This window comes from Sapajus apella, unplaced genomic scaffold (genome assembly GCF_009761245.1).
Source record: "Sapajus apella isolate SASKATOON/1434 unplaced genomic scaffold, GSC_monkey_1.0 scaffold47, whole genome shotgun sequence".
In the NCBI taxonomy this organism is placed as follows: Eukaryota; Metazoa; Chordata; class Mammalia; order Primates; family Cebidae; genus Sapajus; species Sapajus apella.
This window is the reverse complement of record NW_022436987.1, coordinates 106589-126518: the sequence shown is the minus strand read 5'-3', so window position 1 is coordinate 126518 and position 19930 is coordinate 106589. Positions and strand designations below refer to the sequence as shown.

Sequence of the window (19930 nt, the reverse complement as noted above, 5' to 3'; positions counted from 1 at the left end):
GGAGATAAGTACTGGATGAAGTTGGAAACCATAATTCTCAAGAAACTGACACAAGAACAGAAAACCAAACATCAGATGTTCTCACTCATAAGTGGGTGTTGAACAATGAGAACACATGGACACAGAGAGGGGAACATCACATACTGTGGCCTGTGGGGGGGTTGGGGCATAGGGAAAGGATAGCAGGGAGTGGGGGGACTGGGGAGGAATAGCATTAGGAGAAATACCTAATGTAGATGACAGTGTGATGGACACAGCAAACCACCATGGCATGTGTATACCTATGTAACAAACCTGCACGTTCTGCACATGCACCCCAGAACTTAAAGTATAATTAAAAAAAAAAAGAAGAAAGAAATAAAAAGAGATTTAGAGGATAAATACCAAGATTTGTTTATGTGTTTCTGCTAGAATGCACTTTCTTACAAGGTGAAGTTGTAAGGACATGTGCATCTTTCTCTTCACCTGTGCCACTATTACTCCTACTACGTGTGAGGTCGGTTTCACAGGATCTCAAAATGTAGCATCTGCATTGGGTAAGTACAATGATACGTTATAGTGTTTAAGTACACAAGCTTTAGAGTCAGGAAAACAAAACTTACTCAAACTCTGTCACAACTATCTCATTCACATCAGCTATCTGACTTGGAGCATTTTATTCTGCATGTATTAATGAATAGTTCTTTATTTTTTTCTTTAGTGACTCCTGTGAGCCAGACACTCTGTTACGTGATGGGCAAGATTAGAATGCTACAAAAACCAGACTTGATTCTTGTGGAAGGAAGACACACTAATTAAATATGTTTGCAAAGAAATATAAATTTGCAATGGCATGAAGCACTATCCATTTAGGATTCTCTTCCCCCAGGGGATTGTGTACTCCATGAGGGAGGAATTTAAACCACCTTTGTTCTGCATTGCATTCTCAGTGCTGGGTTCACACTCATTTTAATAGCACTAAGAATGTATTTGATGACTGCATTAGTTTCCTATTGCTGCACAGCAAAAAAAAAAAAAAAAAACAGCTTAAACCAATATCCATTTATTAGTTCATATTCTGAAGGTCAGAAGTAGGGGTGACCTTCTTAGCCTTAAGAGAAGTATGGCTGGGTTTCTCATAAGGCTAAAATAAAAGTTTCAGCTGACTGGGTTCTAATTTGGGAGCCTAGGGGAAGAAACCACTTTCATTCTGGTTATTAACAGAATCCAGTTTCCTGAAGCCATGCCACTGGAATCACTTTTCCATTGCTCTCTGTTGGCCTCCCTCCACTCCCTAGGCTACCCGCATTCCTTCTCACATGCTCCTCCATCGTCAAGCCAGCAGCAGCACATCACATCCTTGCCATGCTTTGAATACCTCTGACTTCTGTCACCAACTAGAGAGATGTCTTGTTTTTAAGGTCTCATGTGATTAGACCAGGCCCATGGGGATATAATCTCCCTATCTGAAGATCCAGTTGTGTGATATATCATGTAACACAATCCCAGGAGTGACAGTTCATCATATTTAAAGGTTCTGGAAGCCAGAGCAGGACATTTCTGTAGGGTCATCTTAGAATTCTGCCTATAAAAATGACTACATACGTGAATTAAGAATAGATGGTTCCGTAAACATATACAATAAGGGTATCTGACCTGCCCTAAGGGGTAAGGAATGAGTTTTCTCAAGAAGTGATAATTAAGGGGAAGTCTGAATGTTAAAAATATATATATATATAAAACTGAGAAAGAATGTTTAGGAGAAGGCATACTAAACCATGTCTCCAAAGAGCCTGTAAAGGAGGAAGTATGGTGAAATAAAGGAAAGAAAGAAAAGGCAGTGGGACTGGAAGTCAATGAGCAAGGAGCCCATGGCTCAAGATAAGCCTGAAAATAGAAATGGGTCCAACCAAAAAGGTTGGAAATATTAACAGTATTTTAAGCAGAAGAGAGAGTGGCTTTGACATGATCACATTTGCCTTTGGAAAGAGGGTTTTACATTGTGTTGCAGAGAATAGATTGACTTAAAGCTATAATGCATGTGAATATACCAGTTACAAGGCTATTGAAATAGTCAAGATGAATTTATTGTAACATGGATTAGGGGAGTAGAGGTACAAATAAAGAGAAACATGGGATCAAAGTTATAAAAGCAGTCGAAATTATATAACTTTATTTGGAATCAAAGATGAAGGTTAAGAGAAGAAAAAGAAAAGGCCACGTTTCAGTCCTAGGTTTGAGGCTTGCACATGAGAATTAGCAGTGGCAAGATTAACTGATATATGAAACATGAATGATGAATATAATTGCATAAAGAATATCACGAATTTGATTTCTGGACACTTTGAGCTTGAAGCATCCAAATGTCTGGGTTACACAGACATTAGACTTACAAGCCTAGAGCTCTATACTAGCCCAATAATCTAGTCTAAAGATACAAATTAAGTCGCTGATATACAAATGGCAAACTGAATGGTTGTGTGTGTGTGTGTGTGTGTGATCATGCATGTGCGTGTGTGTGTGTGTGTGTGTGTGATTGCAGAGGAATTAGAGGCCATCAACTCAAATTTTATAGATCAGCAGCAAATACAAGTATTAATTGTGTAGGAATTAGAGGCCTGATTCAATTACACCATATTCTTTCACCAGGCAGAGTAGAACGCATGTGCAAAGGAAACTGAGAAGTACACAGAGATATAAACAGAAAACCATGACTGTGATGCCACAAAGGACAAAGGGAGACAATGTATCAAGAAACAGAGTGGTCAACTGTGTTACATGTTGTTGAGAAATCAGAGAAGATAAAAACTAAAAACCTCAGGCACACAGAGGTTTCTGATGATGTATAGTAAAAGTTCTTTGGCAGTTTGTCCAAGGCCAAAACTAAACAGGAATAGTGGAAGAGTTATATGAGAGATGTGTAAATGAAAATAAGTTATAGATAACTTCTCTAAGAAATTTGGCTATTAAAGGGAAGAGACAAAAGAGTTTTAGACAGAGTTATACTGGTTGTTGTCATTGTTGCTTTTAATATGGAAGGTTTGAACATGATAAATGCTAGGAATGATTCATATGAGAGAGGGAGGTTGAACATCCATGATGGAGAAGAGATAACAATGTAAGTTTCCTAAGAAGTTGGGATGGTAGCAATCCAAAGCAAATTAATAGAAACCTACATGAGACACAGCTTGACATCACAATGAATAATAAGGACTTTGTGATATTTATGATAATGTAAGGAAATATTTCCTCCTTTGATAAATTTATACCTCTTATGTTTACTCTGGAAGGAGGAAGAGCAGCCTTTCCTGAGCCCTTCAGCTTTCAGTTTTTATTTCCTTTAGTTTTTAATCTATTTATTCAACAACTATTAAATTAGTGTTTTATTTACAAGGCTAGAATACTTTAAGAACAATAAAATCATTTTCAGAGACTTGATACACTAGTACTTTATTTTTCTCTTATCCAACTGCCTGATGAAAATACAAGGGGGACTTGCAAATGACAGAGGTTTGGCCCTGCACAGTTTTTTAGGAATCCAGGATTCTGGTGGTTTTCTATGTGTAAAACATAGTTTTCAAAGTTACATTTAATGTCAACATGAAAGACTGCACATGGGAGGGCTTTATGAGCCAGGTATAGAAGTGGTACATGTCACTTCCACTTACATTGAAAGTAATGGCTAGAATTTAATAAAGCCCAAATCAAAGAAGGCTGGACAATGGCCTGGATGTGTGTTCATGATGGAAGGAATCAGGTTTGGTGAAAAATAGCCAGTATCGAGCATAAGCACTATTACGTTCTAAGCCCTTTGCTGGGGATTCAGTGATAAGCAAAGAGCAATCAATGATGAACAGAGATGACACTCACTAACAAACAGTGCCCTCATGGGCTTACAGTCCAGCAGCAAATACAAGTATTAAATAGACATTTCCAAACATTATATACATTACAAAAGGGGATGAAAGCATGTTATAGGAATCCATATCAGGGAATCTGAGGATTGAAAAAGAAAATGACTCTCACCACATACATGATCACATGTGTTAGTATTTGTTATTGAGTTTCTTGGTTAAGACTGTTGTCATATCCTGTTGAAGATGAAACCTATTAACACTTGGTAATAGCCCCTCAGAAGCAGAAATGCCTGATTCCCATGCCTAAGTCAGATTGCTTTCCTGGCCTCAAAGTTCCTGTTCCATACTACCCAAAGCCCCAAATAAAGCATAGTCCTGAAGATTCCCTCACTTTCCAGCTACCAGTCACACTCAAACCTGCCATTCCATACTTCCCATTGTAACTGGTGGCTCCCTAACCTCGCTGTCTATCAGAATCACCTATGGAACTTTTAAAAACAAATAGCTATAAGCCCCATGCCAGACTTTCTGTTTAAGAACCTTCCATAATGGTGGACCTGGAAATCACTTCTGCTTCCAAGACACAGGTAGAGTGACAATTGGACCAGGACAATAATCAATAGCCATGAGTTCTATTGCCAGGAAATTCCTAAATACAACACTGGATGAATGAGAGGAAATTAAATAGCTCCTCTAGAAAATGTAAGATTCTGGAAATCTCTAACCCACTGTCCTATTGGTCTCTCTAACAGTTCTTCCACATAATATGAGATTGGGCATTAAAAGCCTTTTTTTTTAATTTTTATACCTGTATGACCCCATTTAATTCACTGATCCTCACTGAACAACAATTTTTCCATTGCCACAATAAGGGTACTAATAATATCTTTGCTTAAATTAAAAAGTTGATTAGAAAATTAAATAGGAAAATTAGTGTCCAATCAGTGTCCATATGCTGTGAAAACTATCAAAGCAGAATGTGTCAACTTTCATTAATGTAGGTAAATGTATTCTTTTCAAGGCTTTACTTCCAATCTTCTCCTTAAGTGCTATGCCCAGAAGAAAAATTATTTCTTCTCTGCAGAAGTCATTTTGAAGACAGTCTTTTTCTGAGATCCAGTGTGGTTGGGAGTTGTGAAGAGGAAGTTACAGTTTTAAGTTAGATTATCTCGTTTTATTATATTCTTGTGTTTATTTTCCTTTTGCCATGTTTAAGCCTTTGGCAAATGTTCTTTAGATGTACTACTATTGTCTCAGAATGCTCTGGACCATCAGTAGAAGCAGTTGAGATTTGGACTGCATGGTAAAATGGAAAGTAATAATCCTCCAACCACAACCAAGCGAGGGTATTAATAACTGTATATAGAGATAAAAGAATAAAATAATATTGAAAAATGGAGATTCCCCAACTAGTTTCATATCTGAAGGAGCTGAGTTGTATTTTTATCAAGGAAAATTTTTTTTTTGAATACTGTCGTCCAAAATGTTGATATTAAAATCTGAATCAGAGGACTCTGAATGGAAAAGAAGTTTGATCGCTGACGCCTAAGAGTCTGAAGTGTGTGTGGCCACGTGGAAAAGTCGAAGGATGCGCTGTCGGATCTCCTTCGTCTTCACTCCATAGACAATTGGGTTGAGCACAGGAGGAACCAGCAAATAGATATTGGCCATGATGACGGGCAGGAGAGAGTCACGCCGTTTGCTAAAGCGGTGCACCATAGACAATCCAATGAAAGGTACATAGAATATGAACACAGCACACACATGAGAGACACAAGTACCAAATGCCTTGGCCTGGGCTTCACGTGTCAAGCCCAACACAGTCTTAAGGATAAGCAGATATGAGAAGGAGATGAGAAGTGAGTCCAGACCTATGGCAGAGATGATGACAATAAGGCCATAAATGACATTGACCCGGATATCAGCACAGGCCAGCTTCATGACATCTTGGTGTAGGCAGTAGGAATGGGAAAGGATATTGGAGTGGCAGAAGGGCAGCTGCTTGATGAAGACAGGAAGGGGTGCCATCAGTGCAGCCCCCCGTACCACAGCAGCCACACCAATTTTGGTGACCCGAGGCAATGTAAGCACTGTGGCATGGCGCAGTGGGTGGCAGATGGCCACATAGCGGTCAAAGGCCATGGCCAGCAGCACTGTGGATTCCATGCCAGATAAGGAGTGGATGGCAAACATCTGTAGCAGACAAGCATCAAATTGGATGGTGGTGGAATTGAACCAGAAGATGGCCAGCATTTTGGGCATGGATGAGGTAGAGATAAGGATGTCAATGCCTGAAAGCATGCAGAGAAATATATACATGGGCTCGTGCAGGCTGTGCTCGGTCCGCACAACGTAGATGATCATCAAGTTACCTAGCACCGCAATAAGGTAGAGGGAACACAATGGGAAGGCCAACCAGAACTGAGCCTCTTCCAAACCAGGGAGGCCTATTAGGATGAAGTATGTAGCACTGGATTCATTACCATTGGGACCCACCATCATGGAGAAGCTGAAGTGTGACCAGCACCAGGCGGGTAGAGGCTGGAATGCAAAGATAAGCCATTGTCAGATCCTTGAGAATCTCAATACCACACCTCACTCTATCTTGAAATCCTATTCTCTAACTCAAACTCTAATTCCATTTCTTATGCAAATTCTAATCATTTTCTAAATGCAATCTAACGTAATTCAAGGACCAGACACAAATTCATCCAGTCCTACTTACTAACCCCGCCTGTATTGTTAATTCTGGCAGCAAGTGAAAGACTAAGACAAAATTTTTAAGTATATTCCAAATCATTTAGTTCTCCAAAGAAAGGGTACTGACTGAATATGAAAGAGTCTTAGCTGATAAAAAAAAAAAAAAATCTCATAATTTCCTCTATCCTAGCCTTCCTTTATTCTTTCCTGTACTCAATACTAACCGCAATTCTAAGCATATCATTAGACTATCCTTTAAAATAATTCCAGTCCAAGTGTAATACTAGTAATAACAGATTAATATTGAAACCTAACTCCATAACTAATCTAAAGATCTCCCCAATGCTAGACTTAATCCTGACTTTAACATTAACTTAAGATTTGACCTTTTAATAACCATTTCAATCTTAATTTATAGATTGAATTTATGATATTCAACTCACAATTCAAATTCTATTTTATTATGATAAACCCTAATCCAACAAAAAACTGACACCAAATTAATCCTGAACTCTAATTCTACATTTCCTTCTTGTCCAAATGACCCCCAAAGTTTTACACTTGTCCAGACTACTCAATTTATTTCAAAAAAAGGAATGATGGCTATAGTGGATGCCATTGGTGTCCCAGCCATATGCCATTCACAAAGGCAATGCAACCATCTCCCATCTGCACTGAGTATTGAGTGCTAAGGGCTCACAGCTCCTCCTCTTTACAGAGGATTGTCCTTGGTCAAATGGGAGGCACCTCATCCAGGATGGTACACTATGCCCCCATGATGCACACCTAGAGGCCAGTGGCTCCCTGACATAAGGGTACCAAAGGACTCCAGGTGTAACATTGCCTACAGGTGCAACAAATACTTCAAAGCAATTTGTACTTCAGAGCTTTCCAAGGAACAAGGCTGAAGCTAGTCTCCAGCTGAGACCACAGCCCTGCTTAGCTTTCTTCCCCTGCCCTATCAGGATTCCCTCATTCTTCTCATAACAGTACTCCCTCAATATGTCATTTGGACAAGAACCCCCACCTCAGGTTCTGCTTCTAGGAGACCCACCCAACCTGAGAGAGTGGGATTTATATAACTAGAATACTAACCCTGAGGGGTGATGGCATTAGAAGTACCAGAGGCATAATCAACCTATAGCAGAGTTCAGTCTACAAATGAACTGAATCTTACTACACAAAATGATTTACATAAGAAGATATTGCTGAGGTGGGAAATGTCAGACTTGGGTCACCTCAGATTGCATGTCTCTGTAAAGAGTGAACTGACTCCCTCTCTCCCTTCCTTTCCTCCATCTACAAATATTCATGTGCTCCTACTACAGAGTAGCCCTCCTCTGAAATGCTTGAAACCAGAAGTGTTTCAGATTTGGGATTTTTTTGTATTTTGCAATATTTGCATTATACATACCCAGATTAGCATTCCTAATGTAAAAATCCAAAATTTGAAATGCTCCAATGAGCATTCTCGTTGAACATCATCCTGGCACTCAAAAATTGCAGATTTTGGAGTCTTGCAGATTTTGGATGTTCAGATTAGGGATACTCAACCTGTATTTATTAAATCATGTATATTGTAGTTTTAAAATAGATTTGGCCCTTGAAAGTTTGAGAGCTGGGGTAGGAGTTTCTGCATGGGTTACCAGAAAGTATCTGAGTATAAGTTAGAGTTCATGGCCAGCATCAGACGAGGTTCCCGGGCTCAGAGTGTGTCACAAATCTCTGTATCACCATCAAGCAGTCACCCAGAGATTCGGAGATTTCCTCAGACCAGACAGAGATTAGTGGGAAAACACTAGGAGCATGAATAGTAGAACAGAGGGTGAGAGCTTGTAATTCAATCTGCTGGGAAGGGAAGGTTTAAAATGGAGAAACCATATTTAACCTAGAGCTGCAGGCAAAGAGGGCCAAAGTCATCAACGTCCCTTCTTGCTGCTACAGCTTCTCTGCAGCATGTGGCACTGGGAGCCGTTTCCTTCTTCTTAGAGCTTCTCCCTCTCCCTCCTGCTGTTCCTCAGCTCTCTCTGATCACTAATTATTGGTTTCATTTCTGGATCTTCATTCTCCTCTCCAAAACTGTATCTTCAGTGCTCTTCTTGTTCTATGCTCTCTTCCTGGGGCATCTCACCCCTTCAGTAAATCCATTTTTGTTGTACAATCGATCCCCAAACCTACTTAATGAACCCCAAATTCTCTTTTATAAACCAAGTTCATAGTTCTGAAGACATACTAAAAGAACTGGTTGATTTAGAGACACCTGGTTGTCTCTCAAGCACGTCAAACTCTCCATGTTCAAAAAACAAACTCTTCCAGAGGCCATATTCTATAGCTGTTATGAGTATGATCTTTGAAATCAATCTTGCATTCTAAACCCAATCTACAACCCCTAGAGCTGTGTGATCTGTAAACCATTTAACCTTTCTAAGCTTCAGCATCCTCATCATTAAAATGATTATAAGAGTCCCTGACTAATAGGGGGTCAATGTGTAGATTAAATGAGATGATGAATGTAAAGCATTTAACACAGTACCTCACACATCATAAGTATGCAAAAAATCATATCTGCTACTGTTAACCATTTTACTCCAGTGTTTTGTTTTGTTTTGTTTTTTTCTGTTATGGTGGCCTGAACCATCATACAAACCAGGTTCTCTGATCCTGACTGCCATGCCTCTAGGGTAACCTTCCTCATCCACACAATCCCAACAATCTAACCAGATGAAACCAGCTCACTCCCTATTATTTTTTAAAATACCCTTGAAACTCCAAATTAGTTCCAGAATAAAGACTAAACTTCTTACGCCATGGTTAAAGGTCTGTCTGTCATCACCCAGACCTAGGTTTCTTCCTCACCACTCCTCACCACAACCTCTATGATCTAGCCAGACTGGAGTCCATGCTATTTCAAAAATGTAGCCTTGATTCCCATGCCTCTGTGTCTTTCTGTCTTTTTTTACTTCTTATACTCTTTCCAAGAAAAATTGTTCCTCCCAGATCTTCGTCCTTGACTTCCCACACTCATTTTTCACGTCCTGGCTTACTGTCTCTCTCCTCTACTACTTTTCCTAAGCTTCTTCTACACAGGCACAATTAAAGGTTTACTGCCCTGTGCTCAAAAAGAATAGTATTCAGGCCTTTTTTAAAGTATTTATTCTCTTGATAATAATAACTATAATAATCGCTATATTTTCCCCTGAATTATGAGCTCCTGAATACCAGAAACCCTATTATATTTATTAATTAATGTTTAGTTAATGTTTGTTGAAGATGAAAATGAGTTTTATTAACAGGAGAGACTCAGTATACAACTAGTGAGGCTAACACAGTCAAGGGCATATATAGGACTGCCTGTTAACTGAACTAAAGAGACTTTTGAGAAGGATGAAATAATATTTGGAAGGTCATTGCAGAGTAATTTAAATTTTAGAAAAATAATCTTCGGGTAAAATATAAAAGACCTTTCTTACCCACGGATCAGAGGGCAAGAGAAATACATATAATAATTAAAAAAAAAAAAAAAAAAAACAAAGCAGCTGCAAAGTGTTGGTCCATATAAATGCAAAGGGGACATGCAGCACAATCTGTGCCTAAGAGAATAGACCCAAGATCTCTTACCTAGAGACATTGGCAAGAAGGTTCTGGCACTCCAGAGGGCCAGATACCAACCTGAATAGAGCAGGTTGATACTCAGGATAAAAAAAAGAAAAATGTGCTGTCTCAGGAGAAACACTGGGAAAGAAATCTGGCTGGGCATATGCAACACTATTGCCTCTGAAGGTAGAGTAATGTGGTGAGCAGAATCCTGGGGCTTGGAACACAAGTCTTGGCACTAAATAAATGCAGAGAATAACAATAACTGCATAGTGCTGCTGTGAAATTATATGAGATAAGGCACGTCAAAAGGAATTGGAAAAACTAAATCAGAGTACACAGAGTGCATTGTTTTTGGCAAAAATGGGCAACAAGGTCTCTGAAAATGTATGGAATTTCATATACTTTTCAATTTCCCAAATTTGTCACCTTAATCACCACTCAGCCTCTATGTACACAGTCGTACACACACATATTTACTAGCAGTCAATCTCCTACAATAGCAAGAATGGGAACTGATATAAAGACACCAGAAACCAAAAAGGGAAGATTCAGCTGGCCTGGGAGGGAGGTGCCTGGGAGTATGAAATGGGCAGCTGTCACTGGGGCTAAAATATCAGCCTGGACCCCAGAAGACTACAGCAGGAGAGAAATGAAGGGATGGAGAGGGCGCCAGCCAGAGAGCCCAAGTGCCGCCCTTTAGACTGGCCAGCCCTGATGCGTCCCAATGTTCTACAATCCCTCCACAAGACAGACAGAGGGACAGGTGACTCCCAGATGGCCTTCTAGCTTGAGCAACTGTTAGCAATTAGAACTCAGTGAGATGGTTTGGAGCTCTGGAGGAAGTTGGAACTAAATTATTTTTAAAATAAGGCACAATCAAGAAAAAATAAACAAAGTATTTTTTTTTTTTTAGAAAGCCCACACACTGCTCTAATCCCCAAGGAATAGCCCTGTGCTGAGATTTTCTCTGAACAACTAGAACTATCTTAGCAAGTTCAGGAATGTTTCTTGGGGAACTATGAAGGATATCTTAGCCCTTTCTCAGGGATAGGGGAACAGAAGCTCCCAGCTGTAAAGACTGGAAATCCACCTGGAGGCCTTCAGTCCTCTTCCTTCCTCTGGTCTTCAGAACTCTGCTCCTAATGCTAGCCCATCCCCGCTCCCAGCCCATCTTCACATTCTTCCCTAGAACTCCTTCTCATAGATCCATGGAAAAGCAGTCAGAGAGGTAGACCAGGGCCTATTAGCCCTATCTCTTCTGACCCAAGAAAACAATGAGGTCACGTGTGACCCTAATTTTGTTGTTTTTATAATATAAACATAGATTATTGTGCACCTACAAAGTGACAAACTATATGGTGCCATCCATATAAATACTATCTCTAAGCTGGGAACAGCTCTGCAGGGGGTGAGGGTGTTTAATTCAACCTGCTGGGAAGAGAAGGTTTAAGGCAGAGAAAGCATATTTAACTTAGAACTTCAGGCAAAGGACCCAAAGTCATCAACGTCCCTTCTTGCTGTGCCATGGATCCTCTTTATATTATGGGTGAGTACTATGGATCCTCTCTCTATTATGGGTGAGAAAACTGAGGCTCCAAGACATTAAATGACATTCTCAGGGTTTAACAGGTGACTGGCAATGCAGAAACAACCTAGATAGTCTCACACCAAGCCTATACACTTTCCCTTATGCTAGGCTGCCTTGAATTTTGCTGCACCTTCTGGAAACTAATAAAATCCACTCAAAGGGCAAGGTATAAGAAGGGCTTGGTAAGTAGGACAGCTGCCCTGGTATATTCTTAGAAGGGAAACCAAGAGAGAAGCAAAGAAGACTCCCCTTCACTGGAACTTGGGGCACTCACCTCTTCTTTCAGCCCTAACTCCCCTGGCTGTGACATGGGTAGGCCCCACAATGGAGAGTAAAAGGCTTGTTGTCTACCAAGAATTTCCTAATTATCTAATTAGAGGCCCTCATCAACCTGTCAAGCAGATGTCATTAATCCCATTTGACAGATAAGAATGTTGAGGATTTTAGTTAGATCCCTTAGCGCTAAATCCATTGCTTTATAAAATGCCAAGCTACTGCCCTACCCCTCTCCATGTCTCCTTAAGAAGGGACTTTGGTTTGTAAGTGATATTTCAATATTAATCTCCCAGGAATCCCGCACTGAGGACCCATGAGTCCAGGGGCCCCTCTTGGACTCAGGACACATGACCAGCTCTCCCCACTTAGGTTCAATGTGGAAGGAGAACAAGTAGGAGATTCATTGTCACTGTGATTATCTGGGCTAAACACACAGAATGTTTCATGCCCGGAGAAATGGAGGGGGGCCTTTGGCACTGTTGTCAGCCTCTGGGAATATTTAGAAAAGAATGTCCTTGGAGAGAAGCCCAGACATACCTGGGAGCCTCTGGCCCTTAGTCCCAGGCACAGAGAGGGAAGGCAGATCTCAGGGGCAACACTGTGACCGGCAAGGACTGGAGGAGCTCATCATTTGATTCTTAGAGTCCTTTCCCTAACACTTCATGAGAATAGTAGCCCCAGAATCACTTCCACTCACATTATCTGCATCTGCTGTGCCCTACACCTTGCTTGTATTTAATAAAGCAGATGAACCCTTGCAAGGTGTTGGCCACTTTTCTTAAAATGGCCAAGATGAAAATGGAACAGTGAGAGACTGCAATTTCTAACTCCCAAAAAGCAAAGTGAGGCCCTCGCCCCACCCTACTCACTTAAGACTGCCTGACCACATAAAACCATCCTAGGCAGAGTTCCTAGGGCTCAGGTCTCTCCACCTCCGCTTCCTGAGTAGGACCAGGTAAATGTTCTAAAGATCTACAAAGCTGTGCCTAGTTACCAGTTCCCTTTGGAGCCAGTCTGGCTGCAAGCAAATGTAAGGCAGGGGAAATACACAAAGTGGGATTTTGATCAGTGCACTCATTTTTTCAACATCACTGACTGACTTCTGTACCAGACTCTGCTGAGCACCAGAGATATAGTTCCAGCCTTCCAAGGGTGGGGAGAAACTGAGACAAATATGCAGCCATCACAGCACATTATAATAAGTTCTGGGACAAGGGTAAGCAAAAGGGCCTCAGAGCAAAACAACAATAGCTCAGCAAGCTTTTTTGGCTCCAAAAGTTTCCCTGAGGAGGTGACATCTGAGCCATGACTGCGGGTCCTGTTGCAGGAGGGTAATGGTGTCGGGGCATAGCCACATTCAGTTAGACAACAAAAACATATTGTCAAAAACTGGAAATGAAACAGTAGATAAATCAGACAAAATGATGGCTATTATGGAGCTCACATACCATGAGGCCAATAATAAAAAGTAAACAAATAACATTTCAGATAAAGATAAGGGCACAAAAGACAAGACAGAGTGATAGGACAGAGGAAGATGGGTGCGGGACACTCATACTGGAGACAGGGGTCAGAAAAAGCCTCTCTGAGTACGTGACATGTGAGCTATGTGATGAGAAAACACCAGCCATTCTAAGATCCAGGGAAAGTGCATTCTAACCGTGGAAGACAACAAGAGAAAAGGCTCTTCCAGCAAGAATGAGATTGGGGGATTCATGGAACAAAAAGAAGGTCAAGGTGGTCAGAGCATCAAGAGTACAAGAGAGTTTGAGAAGATGAGGAGAGAGGAGGGCAAGGACCTCATCAGGTAACAGGGTCTTGCAGGGTATGGCAAGGAGCTTTGGTTTAATTATGAGTGACTTGGGGGAATTTCAGCAAGGGACCTGAACTAGTTTGTTTTTAAAAGTACATCCTGGCTAATGCAAAGACTCAGAGAGAAAGGGAACAGGCTTTGTTTGGAAAGCTGAACGTGGCTTAGTGTAGCTGGGGTAAAGAGTACAGGGCAAGGGGTGCTGCAGTGTGGACACTAATCTACTTTTTAAATGGGCCGAAGACTGAATCCTGATCCTAGACACAGACCAAGCTGAGATCGGAGCCCCAGGAAGATTACTAAGTCCCAATCTTGGCCACAGCCTGACTCCTGATGTACAGCATAGAATGAGCCCGACCTCACTCAGGGTCCCCACCTCCACCCCAGCTGTAGCCTTATCCCCAGTCATAGACTGAGCGTCAACCATACTCACCCTGTTCACACACCAAACCCCAACCCAACCCCAATGCAGTCCCAGTTTAACCCCAACCCAGCCTGTCCTCTGTCCCCATTTATATTAGCCCCTGCCAGCCTCTAGACAGACATGCCAGCAAACTAGTCACTGAAAAACTGCTTGAAAAACTACATCCAACACCCACATGCTTCTCTTCATCGTGCGAACATAGAGGTCGCTAAGGCTGCCTGTCCTTTGAGTCAAGGGCTACCTGCACATCTCCGACTTTTGGTTCTTCTCAGCCTGGCTTCTCATGCTCTCAGCAGGTCTAACAGGAGACCCCTAGCTGCAAGTAACCCATGCACCTGGAAATGCCCCTGGCCTCCTGCACTCACCTCAACTGTATGGAAGGAATGTGTGATCCCCCTTTGCCCAGTCCTCCTCCTGAAGAGGTCTGGCAGGCTGCACTGAAATACAGCCTCTCTATCTCCGCCTACTCCCTTGGACCTCCCTGGTCAGCGTTATTTATTCTCTGCCTTACCCCCTCCCTCCTTCTGCTTCTTCCTGCAGGGTGGGGCAGAATGCTGTCCAAAGGGTTCATCAGCAGGTACACCTCACCAGCCCACTGTGGTTTTGGTCTGCTTCTCAGCTTCCATGCCCTGGGAGGATATGCCTGGGGGTATGGGGAGGAGGGGCAAGGGGGAAAGGGGCCTCTAGAGTCCTCCCCAGGTGGGCCACTGGGATCCTCATGCCAGCTCCCAGTATGAAGCTAGATAGGAAAAGTAAGTAGAAAAAAGCTAGAAAAAACTCATTAGTGTAACCAGCATCTTCATGGAGGCTCCTGTCTTTCTCCAAGTCTTTTCTTAGGCTTACCAAACTCAGCCAGGAGAACAGCAAAGGAAGTTTGCAGAGAAACTCCACAGTAAAGTGTCAGCCCACTTCCATCCTGAAGTGTTCTTTCTGTCCAGCCTTCTGTCCTTTGGTGGACCCTATTTAGGTCCTTGTTGAGCTTGAAATCCACTGGGTCCATCCTCTTTTTCCCAAAGCCCTAGGTAACATCTTTTTTTTTTTTTTTTTGTCTCCCAGGCTCTGGTGCCTGTGTCTGGCTAACTCATAACCAAGGTCCCTAGGGACAGTGCCTCTGCCAACCATCCACTCTCTGGCCTTGGTTACTGGTTGAGGACAGAGGATGTGGTTTCTTTAACCCTCTCCACCCTCAACACCAGCATGTAAGACCAATGACATATGATTTCTCTCTTAAGGGTAAAAATAGTGAGAGAACATTTTAGAGAGATAGAGAAAAATTTAAATGTAAAACTAAATACCTCATATTTTGAAATAAGTAAAAAGTACATCTATAAATAAAACGACATGATTTCTAGTTGGTGTCTCCTTATTTTTTACTGATCAGTTTCACAACTGTAAGTTTTAAATACAGGACACAAGGCATGCTAACTCAAACTATGCAAAATTACATAATGGCGAATCAGACCATTCTAACTCAGACCACATCAAAATTACTGGTGACAAGAGCTTCTGGTGCCTGCAGAGCCTGAAGCCTGACACTTGCTATCAGAACCCCAGAGCCATCTCTGCTGCCTCCGTTAACCTCATTAACTTAGACTCGGCAAAGACTTTAAAAAATGTCAAAGGGACTTCTACTTCCATCCAATATGGCGTAACGGCGAGACATGTGGAAGGACAGTGAGACCAGATACAAGATGAACAATGAGGTCAATGCTAGTTTTTTCAGCTTCCTGCCTTAGGGGAGTTTCCATGTGTCAATAGAGGGGAGGCTGACTGGCTTCCCCTCCACCCTTGCCTTCCCAGAGGTATCAGGAGAAACTTCCTACAACCGAAGCCTTTTTTTTTTTTTTTGGATTTGTGTGTGTGTGTGTGCTTTGGGTTCTGGGATACATGTGCACATCCTGCATCCTGCAGGATTATTGCATAGGTGCATATATGCCATAGTGGTTTGCTGTCTCCATACCCCCAACCCCCCCCCGTCGCCTACATCAGGCATTTCTCCCAGTGTTATCCCTCCCCATCCTCCCCAGGCCCTGCTGTCCCTCCCCACCGCCCCCCACCAACCTAGCCCAGTGAGTGTTGTTCCCTTCCATGTGCCCAAGTGTTCTCATTGTTTATCACCTCCCTATGAGTGAAAACATGCGGTGTTTGGTTTTCTGTTCTTGTTTGCTGAGAATGATGGTTTCTAGATTCATCCATGTCTCTAAAGGGACAAGAACTCATCATTTTTTATGGCTGCATAGTATTCCATGGTGTATATGTGTCACATTTTCTTTGTCCAGTCTATCATTGATGGGCATTCGGCCTTTGACAGACCAGCAAAAAAGGGAAGGGAGAGGTGAGGATAGCGTGACCTGCTATTGAGGCAGAAGGGCAGGGTTTATGGTGGCCAGTGCCTCAGGTAGCAGAGGCAAGAAAGGTAGGAAGAGGTGACAAAAGCCCTTGAAATCCTCGTGTTCAGGATGAAGGTGTGGTCCAGCCTGTGAAAAGGTGAAGTAAGGAAATACCATGTTTCCTTTCTTTCCCACAGACCGAGCCATAACCCAGGCTGACCCCAGGCCAAGAAACAGGGCATCTTAGAGTCACGTCTCTCAACTTTGGAAATTATTTCTGCTGCTCACAGCTAGACTTCTTCAATCTCCCTCCTCTAGTCCAAGTTACATAGAGACACCACACATTAATCAATGCCCAGAAATACAGATGCTGTTCCCACTTTTGTGTCACATAATACACACCCAATACCAAAAGAAAGTTTGCCTTAAAACATATACACAAAACATATGCACTAAAATACCACCAGTAAAACAATATGCACAGAGAATTCAGACATTACATTTCACCAACTTACCACTAATAATACATATGCCACACAAAATGGTTTTATATCACAAATATTATGCACAGTAGACATGCCCAAACATGCTGAAAGATATAGGCATCCCAGTACTATACACTGCACACACTCATGCACCACACTCACATAACAAATCTGAAGAAAAGGTAGAGGGAGCAATGAAGAGGGAATCCACGCCCATGACTGAGAGGATGATGAGGAGTCTGTAAACTGCATTGACCCTGGTGTCAGTACAGGACAGCTTCATATCTTGGTGCAGACAGAAGGAGTGTGTGACAGTATGTATTCTTACCAGATACACATAAAGGTACTGCCCACCATACAGGTACAGACACCAGCATTCTCATGTAGACAAATATCATATACCAACTAACAGACACCACAGAAATACAATAAATGTGCAATCAGAGACATGACTTATGAAACATACATGCCATGACATAGCTACCACAGTCACCAGGACACAGCCCACACGTATTCCATGTGTCCATGTGTGCACTCTCTCACTCACATACACACACACTGAAAAGCACGTGTCCACATAAACACACCCACAACCAGAATACATGGCACTCTTATGGACAAATAGTCTTACAGAGCTACACAGATGCACATGGCAGATTTCACAAATCTGCCAATACACCCTCCTGCATACAGAAACTTAAACATTGCATATGAGCTGCTTCTTGTCTTGTTACTGTCTCTCTAATTACTATCCCCCAAATACCTTCAAAACCCCTAATTATGACTGGGTAACCATTTTAAGGTATTTGCAATCACTTTTACAGTCAACACAAATTCATCAACATGGATACATGGGGGCAAGAACATTAAAATCATACTTCAAATCTGGAATGAATCATGAGGTATGATCTTTATAGCCTCCCCATGTCAAAACTAAATGTATTTTCTAGCTGAGAAAGAAGGAGAAGCCAAGACCATTATAGCATAGGGAGAAGGGCAATCATTCTCCAGAATGTCCAGACAAGGTCATAAGTTCAGTACTGACACATTCCTGGAGACAGAATACATGGTCTATTTAAATTGCTGGAAGAAGACAGCACAATAAGCTTGATATTTTAATCACCAAGGCATTCAATAGGATCCTAATAGTCCCACCTTCTCTAGTATTGAGAACACTAGAGTGTCTCACTTGCTACCTTGTGAGAACATACGGAGGACCCTTGAACGGATCTCTTTGGTCTTGGCTCCATAGACAAGGGGGTTCACTACGGGCGGTAGCAGCAGGTAGGTATTAGCCATAACCACATGGAGCAGGGAGGTGGGACCACCCAGCCTATGCACCACTGAGAGCCCAATAAGTGGTACATAGAAGACCAGAACAGCACAGAGGTGGGAGATGCAGGTGTTGAAAGCCTTGAGTGCTGGCCCCCAAGAGGATAGCTCCAAAACAGCCCACAGGATGAGTATGTATGAGAAGCCAATGAAGAGGGAGTCCACACCCATGACTGAGAGGATGATGAAGAGTCCGTAAACTACATTGACCCTGGTGTCAGTACAGGACAGCTTCATAATATCTTGGTGCAGACAGAAGGAATGTGTGACAGTATGTGTTCGGCAGTAGGACAACCGCTTCAGGATGAAGGGCAGTGGGAAGAAGAATACAAACCCCCTGGTCAGGGCAGCTAGTCCGATCTTGGCCACAGTAGGCCTTGTCAGCACAAAAGCATGGCGCAATGGGTGGCAAATGGCCACAAAGCGGTCAAAAGCCATAGCCAGCAGGACAGCTGACTCCATGGCTGACAGGGCATGGATAAAGAACATCTGGGTCAGGCAAACGTTGAACTCAATCTCCTGGATGCCCATCAGGAAAAGGCTGGCCATCTTGGGCATGGTGATAGAGGAGAGGACTATGTCAATGGTGGAAAGCATGGCCAGGAAGAGGTACATGGGCTCATGCAGACGCCTCTCCATGCGAATGATGAGGACAATGGTCAGGTTGCCCAAGGTGGCCAAGGCATACATAAAACACAGTGGGAAAGCCAGCCAAAAGTGTATGGTAGGCCCCAGGCCAGGGATACCCACCAGAAGGAAGTATGCTGGGTGGACCAGAGTTCCATTTGAAGTGGCTATGACAGGGACCAAGAGCTGGGGCTTCTGCATCCCAAATCCAGGATCTAGGAAAGGAAAAAGTAGAAACATCATTCAGTTATGGCTCAGAGGAGAGAAAGGACTAATGAGGAAAAGGCATTGGAGTGGTGACAGTAACAAACAGGACTAAGCCCCCTAGTAATTCTGAACCCTAGTCTCTCTGCTCTGATTCTCCTTATATAAACTTCCCGAACACCTTGAGCCTTACCCTGGCCCTCCAAGGCCCCAGTGCTGCACAAGCAGATTCTATTACTGCCCTATGAATCTCAGCATGTGAAGACCTACTCATGAAACATGTAAGACAGTCCTGCTTCTTCAGAGCTGATGTTGCTGCCCAGGGTACTGCTCTTAGCTTCTTCCCATCAGAGTAGACTTGTAGGGTTGCTCCAAATGGTCCACACTGACCAGCTCTTCTGGTGTATGGTGGGATTAGGGTGGGTCTGGGTTCAGAGTTAGAGGCTCCGTTTATAGCTTCCTTTAAGACCTACTATAATCTAATTTAAGATAGGGAGCAGGGGCTCAGTCTGGAATGAGATTTCAAGAGAGGTTTTGTTTTGAGGCCTGAATACCATTTCTCAAATTTTCCTGATAGAATCATCTAAAGAAATTGAAAACACCATCCCTCCAGGTCCTACTCGAGACCCAGAGAATCAGAATTTCCAGGGAAGGGTTTTGGAAATGTGTTTAAAAAACAGTAGTCCCCTTTCCCCTAGGAAATTTGTTTTTCAAGTCAGAG

At 42.4% G+C, this 19930-nt stretch overlaps 2 protein-coding genes across 3 annotated transcripts; both read right to left on the bottom strand.

Moving 5' to 3' along the window:
• Window positions 1-1509: 1509 nt before the first annotated feature.
• Window positions 1510-15351, bottom strand: LOC116525011 (olfactory receptor 51E1). Of its 2 annotated transcripts, none has more exons than XM_032240517.1 (2): window positions 14597-15351; window positions 1510-6377 (listed from the first exon to the last, which is right to left on the bottom strand). In XM_032240517.1, the coding sequence occupies exon 2, from the start codon at window positions 6336-6338 to the stop codon at window positions 5382-5384; it is 957 nt and encodes a 318-aa protein (XP_032096408.1). In that variant the 5' UTR covers window positions 6339-6377; window positions 14597-15351; the 3' UTR covers window positions 1510-5381. The 2 variants fall into 2 exon arrangements, with proteins under 2 accessions (XP_032096408.1, XP_032096407.1); XM_032240516.1 differs by having other exon boundaries at window positions 15075-15351.
• A 2821-nt stretch (window positions 15352-18172) lies between these two features.
• Window positions 18173-19269, bottom strand: LOC116525276 (olfactory receptor 51D1). The gene has a single exon (XM_032241077.1). The coding sequence runs from the start codon at window positions 19246-19248 to the stop codon at window positions 18232-18234; it is 1017 nt and encodes a 338-aa protein (XP_032096968.1). The 5' UTR covers window positions 19249-19269; the 3' UTR covers window positions 18173-18231.
• Window positions 19270-19930: the final 661 nt, after the last annotated feature.

Excerpts from the sequence above, each read along its gene's own strand:
- LOC116525011 (XM_032240517.1), bottom strand. The coding sequence starts at position 6,338 with ATGATGGTGGGTCCCAATGGTAATGAATCCAGTGCTACATACTTCATC.
- LOC116525276 (XM_032241077.1), bottom strand. The coding sequence starts at position 19,248 with ATGATGTTTCTACTTTTTCCTTTCCTAGATCCTGGATTTGGGATGCAG.